General features: G+C 45.5%; 1 protein-coding gene across 1 annotated transcript, besides 13 other annotated features; it reads left to right on the plus strand.

Annotated features, from left to right (window-relative positions):
- Window positions 1-157: 157 nt before the first annotated feature.
- Window positions 158-2,901, plus strand: EKO05_0008474 (Beta-galactosidase; the record flags this gene model as incomplete). The annotated part of the gene is made up of 3 exons (XM_038941780.1): window positions 158-1,993; window positions 2,050-2,194; window positions 2,249-2,901. The coding sequence occupies 3 exons, from the start codon at window positions 158-160 to the stop codon at window positions 2,899-2,901; spliced, it is 2,634 nt and encodes an 877-aa protein (XP_038796012.1).
- A 392-nt stretch (window positions 2,902-3,293) lies between these two features.
- Window positions 3,294-3,430: a mobile genetic element.
- Window positions 3,431-4,457: a mobile genetic element.
- Window positions 4,442-4,455: a dispersed repeat.
- Window positions 4,456-6,323: a mobile genetic element.
- Window positions 4,668-5,017: a mobile genetic element.
- Window positions 5,022-5,179: a mobile genetic element.
- Window positions 5,196-5,530: a mobile genetic element.
- Window positions 5,199-5,524: a mobile genetic element.
- Window positions 5,232-5,530: a mobile genetic element.
- A 6-nt stretch (window positions 6,324-6,329) lies between the features above and the next one.
- Window positions 6,330-7,169: a mobile genetic element.
- Window positions 6,898-6,930: a tandem repeat.
- A 56-nt stretch (window positions 7,170-7,225) lies between the features above and the next one.
- Window positions 7,226-7,259: a mobile genetic element.
- Window positions 7,256-7,423: a dispersed repeat.
- Window positions 7,424-7,730: the final 307 nt, after the last annotated feature.

Here is a 7,730-nt window from a genome sequence, read left to right on the forward strand (position 1 = left end):
ACATGCAGGTGCGCTGATCAGAGCGCGTTCGAGGGAACGCAGCCGGGAGCAAATTTCGGGCTTTGGTTGCAAGAGGATTGGTCACTCTTGGTTGTTTTGTTGAAAAGACAGTGTTCTCCCGGATTCTGAGAGTTACAGCATTCTGTCAGACTTCACCATGTCGGTCATAACTCGCTGCGCATCTGTCTTGCTGGGACTACTCATGCTCTCGACTGTCGACCAATCAGAAGCTGTAGGCACAACAACATCTCGCACAGCGAGCGGACCTCGAGAACGCGTCAGTCTCAACGCCGACTGGCGCTTCCGGCGCTTTGTTGACAACCCAGATGGCCTTTCATACGAAACACTCAAGCCCTGGATCCTTCCTGCAGCGAACGACTTTCTGAGTGGATCAAAGTATGAACGGCCCTCTGAAGTAGGTCCAGGAAGCAATGTTACCTACGTCCAACCAGCCTTCGATGACGGTGCCTGGGAGGCAGTCAACTTGCCCCACGACTGGGCTGCTGGTGGGGACTTCGACTTCTCGCCTGAGCTCGATGGTGGCACAGGACGCTTACCGATCAACGGTATCGGATGGTATCGTCGGTCGCTAGCTTTGGACCCGAGTACCATTGAGTCCGGCAGATCGGTATTCTTGGACATCGATGGAGCAATGGCATATGCAACAGTTTGGCTCAATGGCCAGTTAGTTGGTGGCTGGCCATACGGCTACAATTCGTTCCGTCTCGATCTCACTCCTTATGCGCAGGCAGGCGACAACTTGCTAGCAATCAGGGTCGACAACGCGCCCGATTCTTCAAGATGGTATCCGGGTGCGGGAATCTACCGCAACACATGGCTGGTGATAGTAAGCCCTGTACACGTAGCGCAGTATGGCACATACCTTACCACGCCGAAAATCTCTCCTGAGCAGGCTACCATCGACCTCAAAGTTGAAGTAGAGAACAAGGGCAACACAAGTCAGACTGTGCAAGTCACCACAGAGGTTTTCGAGCTCGACGCGTTGTCCAGGAGAGCGTCAGGTAGCGCAGTGGCGAAGATTTCAGCAGCAACGGTCAGCATACCCGGCGGAGTGAAGCAATCTGTCAATGGCTCCACTACCGTTGCCAACCCCAAGTTATGGGGACCGGTCCCGAAACAAACGCCGAATGAGTACATTGCTATTACTACTTTGTCCAGCAATGGCACTGCAATCGACGTTTACGAGACTCTGTTTGGTATTCGTTCCATAACCTACGAAGCGGATCAAGGCGTTTTAATCAACGGTATACACGTCCCCGTGTACGGAACTTGCAACCATCACGACCTTGGGTCTTTGGGAGCGGCGTTTAACTACCGTGCTGCAGAGCGCCAGATCGAAATGCTCCAAGAAATGGGCAACACAGCGTTGCGAACCTCCCACAACCCACCTGCACCCGAGCTCCTGGACCTTGCTGATCGGCTTGGTCTCATGGTTATGGATGAAATCTTTGACACCTGGAATGTTGCGAAGGTCGATAATGATTTCCATCTCATCTTTCCTGAATGGCATGAGCCTGATCTGCGTTCATTTGTCCGCCGCGATCGTAATCACCCTTCTATCATCTCATGGAGCATTGGCAACGAGATTCCTGAGCAGTCGGAATCCATTGGTACCGCTACTGCCAAGATGCTGCAAGACATCGTGCATGAGGAAGATCCCACAAAGCAGGTTACCATTGGTATGAACAGCGCAGGCCCAAATACGGGCCTGGCTGCAGAGATTGACATCATCGGACTCAATTACCAGGGTGAGGGCAGGGGTAGTGCCAGCTCAGGCTCGTTTGCTAGCTTCCGCAGCATGTTTCCCAATAAGATGATCTGGAGTACCGAGTCCGCATCGACGGTCAGTTCACGCGGCATATACCTGTTCCCAGTCACCCCAAACAAGAGCGCTATTGTCGGCGGTAAGCCTGGCGAAGGTGGCGACCCTATCAATAGCCAAGTGTCTGCGTACGAGCTCTACGCGCCGACGGTACGTGTTCTTCTATACCTTTGTTCCCCCGCCTACGTACTAACACTATCTGTCAGTGGGCTTCATCACCTGACAAGGTTTTCGAGCAGCATGATCGCAATCCATACGTTGCTGGCGAATTCGTCTGGACTGGGTTCGACTATATCGGCGAGCCGACTCCCTACGACAACTCCAGTCGCAGCTCTTACTTCGGCATCATTGGTAGGTCTGAGTGTAAACCAGAATCTTTAACTTGCCTATTGACAAAGTAAACAGATCTTGCTGGCTTTAAGAAGGATCGCTTCTATCTGTACCAAGCCCGCTGGCGCCCGGACTATCCTCAAGTGCACATACTACCTCACTGGAGCTGGCCTGACCGCGAGGGTCAAGTAACACCTGTCCATGTCTTCACATCAGGTGACGAAGCGGAGCTTTTTATCAACGGCAAGTCTGCTGGTCGCCAAAAACGTGGACAGTACGACTACCGCCTCCGCTGGGACAATGTGACTTACACACCGGGAGAGATCAACGTGAAGGCATGGAAGAATGGCCAGGAATGGGCAACGGCTTCTCACCGCACAGTTGGTGCCGCTGCATCGCTCAATGTGACGGCGGACCGCACTAGCATTGATGGAGATGGCAAGGACTTGTCGTTTGTCACTGTTGCAGTTGTCGACGAAAACGGTGACACTGTGCCTCAAGCTGACAACAAGATCACTTTCTCGGTTGCATCTGGGCCGGGTGAGATTGTCACAACGGATAACGGCGACCCGAGGGACGGTACACCGTTTCCCTCTCCAACTCGCAAGGCGTTCAGTGGTCTTGCTCTTGCGATCATACGGGCCAAACAAGGATCGAGTGGAGAGATAGTCATTAAGGTCACGTCTGAAGGTCTGACTGCTGGTCAAGTGGTACTTACAGCTGCTTAAGACATCTAATATCGCCCTGGCTCTTATGAGAATAGCGGCTGTACAAGCAAGAGCTGTTGAAATAAATGCAGTGATAGTGTGATCAGATTAAGAAGAAACAAATACAGTGTGAAGTTCATACTCTTACCTAAGCCAAAGCTACAAACTTACAGCTCGCTCCAAGCTATACGGGCTTTAGTGTTTACTAGACTGCTCTAGCAGTAAGTGCACTTATAAAGCATGGATGGCGGAAAATAAATGAATAGTAAAGTAACACTTTAGAAATAGTAATTATTATTTGGTAATTACTATTTCTTAACAAAATAGTAATCACTTAGTAATTACTTAGTAAAATAAGAAAAGTTAAAAAATCTGAAATTAGTTTTACATTTTTTTTTATAAAGAAAATCTTGTAACGTACCTCACGGGCGAGTCGGACACACGGTTTGAGATTCTAGCGATTTTACTAGGGAAAATCAACAATCTAGGCCTTAATAACTCTATAATAACCTAATAAAATTCTCTATAAACTTAATATAATACTTCTATATAACGTATTCAACGGGTAAGTCGGCCACATAGGCGAGTCGGCCACTCTGCTAAGACTACACCAACATTCTACCTTATAACGCGATGACTTAACAACAATATAAACCTACGCCCTTAAAAGAGGCTGCAATACAGCTTGCGCTCTAGGCACTTAAACAAGACGCGAACCTTACTATATAACGCGCTGCAGCCATATACAACGCGCCTTACAGTACACTACATAATTAATACACAGAACAACCTGCACAAGCTGATTATACGCTAAGTTAACAGAATATAGATTAGACTAAGGAGGATGTGATTACTAAGTACATTCTTAAGCTAGATGTATAAGGATTTGCCCCTTAGCTAGCTACTGTAGCTAATATAGCTAATTCTTTGCGTACTAAGCGTAATATAGGCTATGTTAGCATAAACTAGCCTAATATATTTGTTAAGCGCCGCCCTAACCTTAAAGTAAAGTTTAATTGCAAGTACAACTACAAGAGAGCCCTCTATAAGGATCTAGAGATTATACAAGGCTGGTTTAGGCTTATAGCAAATGTTAAAGCTAAGTATAGCATCTAGGATAATAACATATATAACTTTAATAAGACAGGCTTTATAATAGGCTAGATATCTGCAGAAGCAGTTATTACAGGTTTAGAGCGTTAAGGACAGCTAAAGGCAGTGCAGCAGGGTAATTAAGAGTAGACAACGGTTATACAGGGCATTAATAGCACAGGGTAGGCTATTCTACCCTTTATTATCTTTAAAGGCTGTAACCACCTCTCTACCTAGTATAAAGAGGACAACCTGCCCTATAACTAGGTTATTAGAGTCTCTAAGAACAGATGGACTACTAACAAGCTTGGTCTAGACTAGTTAAAGCACTTTAATGCCTATATAAAGACGCGCACCTAAGGAGTACACTAGCTACTCCTTATTAATAGCTACAAGAGCCACAACTCCCTTAACTTCTAATAATACTATAAGGAAGTAAACATTATTACACTGTGTATGCCTCTATACTTATCTTACCTCTTATAACGTACCCCACAGGCAAGCCGCTCAACAGGCGAGCCGCTCACTTTTGCCAAGCCCCCACCAAACTTCTCCTCCTACACCAATGTCTTCTTAACAACACCATTTAGACGCGTTAAAGGAAGCTCAGATACAGCTTGCGCTCCAGGCTCTTAAACAAGACGCGAATCTCTCTTAGCAACGCGCTGCAGCTATCTACAGGGTCCCTTAAAAGACACTAAGCAACCGACACATAGGACAACCTTCACGCGCAGATTCTATAGCCAACTTACAGAAGCTGGACAACAATAAGAAGGAGGTAATTATTAAGCATGTTCTTAAGCTAGATGCGCGAGGATTTTCCTCTCAGCTCTTAGATGTAGCTACTATAGCCAATTCTTTGCGCGCTAAGCACAATCTGGGCCCTATTAGCGTAAACTGGCCTAGTACGTTTATTAAGCAACACCTAGAGCTTAAAGTTAAGTTTAATCGCAAGTATGACTACAAGAGAGCTCTCTGTAAGGATTCTGAGGTTCTACAGGGCTGGTTTGGCCTAGTAGCCAACATTAAAGCTAAGTATGGCATCTAGGATAAAGACACGTACAACTTTGACAAGACAGGCTTTATAATAGGCCAGATCTCCCTAGAAGCAGTTGTTACAGCTTCAGAACGACAGGGTCAGCCAAAGGCTATCCAGCCAGGCAACCGAGAGTGGGCTACAGCTATAGTAAGCATCAATGCCAAAGGATAGGCTATTCTGGCCTTCCTTATCTTTAAAGCCTACCACCACCTCTCTGCCTGGTACAAAGAAGAGGATCTGCCTTACAACTGGGTTATTAGAGTCTCTGATAACAGCTGGACTACCAACAAGCTTGGTCTTAACTGGTTAAAGCACTTTGACAGGCATACAAAGGAGCGTACTATTAGCACCTACTGTTTGCTTATTATTAATAGTTATAAGAGCCACAACTCTCTTAAATTCCAGCAATACTGCAAGGATAACAAGATTATTGGTCTCTATTTGCCTTCTTACTTATTACACCTTACACAGCCCCTTAATGTAGGTTGTTTTGCTGCTTTAAAGAAGGCGTATAGGCGCTAAGCTAAAATACTTATACGCAACTAGATTAACTACATTACAAAGACAGAGTTCCTGCTATGCTTTATACGCGCCTACAATGCTGCAATTACTTCTAAGAACATCTAGGGAGGGTTCTGAGGTGCTAGATTAGTCCTATTTGACCCAGACTGGGTCATAATGGCCCTTAATGTGAAGTTGCGCACTCTATCACTACCACTACCTGTCAACAACAAGCTCTGGCAGTCGCAAACCCCAAGCAACACCCTTAAACTTAGGTCGCAATTAACGCTTATAAAGACAAGGATTTAGAGGTATATAGATAGTTCGCCTACCTCTATAGTTAAGGCGTTTAAGAAGGTAGCAAAAGGGGCAGCAATAATTGCGCATAAGCTAGTGTTGGCGCAACAGGAGATTACTTAGCTTTAAGCTGCTAATAAGGCAGCTATACAACAAAAATTACACAAAAGAAAGTAAGTTTAGGCAGAAGGGACCCTAACAGTTAAGGATGGCCTGCAATTAACAACTCTGAAGGAGTTTAGGGCGCGTAGTGATGGGAAGAAGGCAAAGAAGCAGGTGCGCGCTGAAGGAGGTAAGCCCTCCCAAAGACGCTGTGGACAGTGCAATTAGACAGGACACAACGCGCGAACGTGTCAGAAAGAGGTAGAAGTAGTTTCTAAATAGTATTACAGGCCATACTGCACTTTGCAGCACTAAACTAGGTTATTTTGGGCCATAATAGGGTGGAGTTTGGTGGGGGCTTGGCAAAAGTGAGCGGCTCGCCTGTTGAGCGGCTTGCCTGTGGGGTACGTTAACTACTAGATATAGGTTATTTTGCCCCTCTAAAGAAGGTATATAGGCGCTAAGCTAAGAATCTTATATATAACTATATTACTTATATTACTAAAACTAAGTTCCTACTATGCTTTATAGACGCCTATAAGGAGACATTTACTTCTAGCAATATCTAAGGAGGCTTCTAAGGCGCTAGAATAGTCCCCTTTAACCTAGAACGGGTTATAATAGGTCTTAATGTCCGCCTACGTACCCTACCGCTACCTACTATAGAAGATAAGCCCTAGCAGTCCTAAACCCCAAGCACTACCCTGCAATTAGGGTTGCAATTAACGCTAGTTTAAGAGAGGATTTAAAGGCATGTAAGCAGCTTACTAACTTTAATAGTTAAGGCCTTTAAAAAGCTTGCTAAAGGCGCAGCTATAGTAGCGCACAAGCTAGTGTTAGCTTAAAGGGAGATTACTAGGCTTCAAGCAGCAAATAAGGCTGCTACGCGACGTAAATTGCATAAAAGAAAGCAGTTACAGCAGGAGGAAGTCCTAACAGCTAAGGAAGGCCTTTAATTAACTACTCTAACTAAGTTTAGGGCACGTAGTAATAGTAAGAAGGTAAGGAAGTAAGTACGTGTTAAAGGAGGTAAGGCAACCTAAAGACGCTGTAAAAAGTGCCACAATATAGGGCATAACTTGCGCACGTGTAAAAAGCCTAAAGAAGGTGTTACTAAATAATATTATATACTGTACTACTATAAACAATGCTAATGTGGGCTAATGCAAGCTATAATAGGGTAGAATGTTGGTGTGGTCTTGGCAGAGTGGCCGACTCGCCCGTGTGGCTGACTTACCTGTTGAATACGTTATAGGTAAAGATATTTAAGGTTAAAAACTAGAAATTAACCAGTAAAATCGCTAGAATCTCAAACTGTGTGTCCGACTCGCCCGTGGGGTACGTTAATACATTGTAAACCTGTCTTAAGCATAAAGGATAGATGCCAGGCAGTTATAGATGCCCGTAGTGGGTACACAAAGCACTGAGTAATCAATTTAATTCACCCGAAAAATACAGCCGAACACCCCTGTCGTGCTTCCCCACTTACACTACTTATGCCAGCTACCATAGTACATACACTACCTAACTCTGATACCATAGTGCGTTAGAATTGTTATGATTTGGTGGTTGCGCGCGTCATGCGCACGGACACGGTCCTGGCGCCGAATGTTGGTCAAACGCGTTTTGACAATCATCTATAGGTGTTGCACAAAGAATACCCCAAAGCTATTTTGTCTAACGATTCCCATCGTGCCTATATACTATTTGATTCGCAGAGGACCAGGTCGTAGCAGACAAGGAACGGGAAAGTAGCGGGCTTGAGTCAGATGTGATTTGGTGAGAAATCACTCAAGGCCGTTGCTTTACAGATAGCGAC

Source organism: Ascochyta rabiei, chromosome 15 (genome assembly GCF_004011695.2).
Source record: "Ascochyta rabiei chromosome 15, complete sequence".
Lineage (NCBI taxonomy): Eukaryota > Fungi > Ascomycota > Dothideomycetes > Pleosporales > Didymellaceae > Ascochyta > Ascochyta rabiei.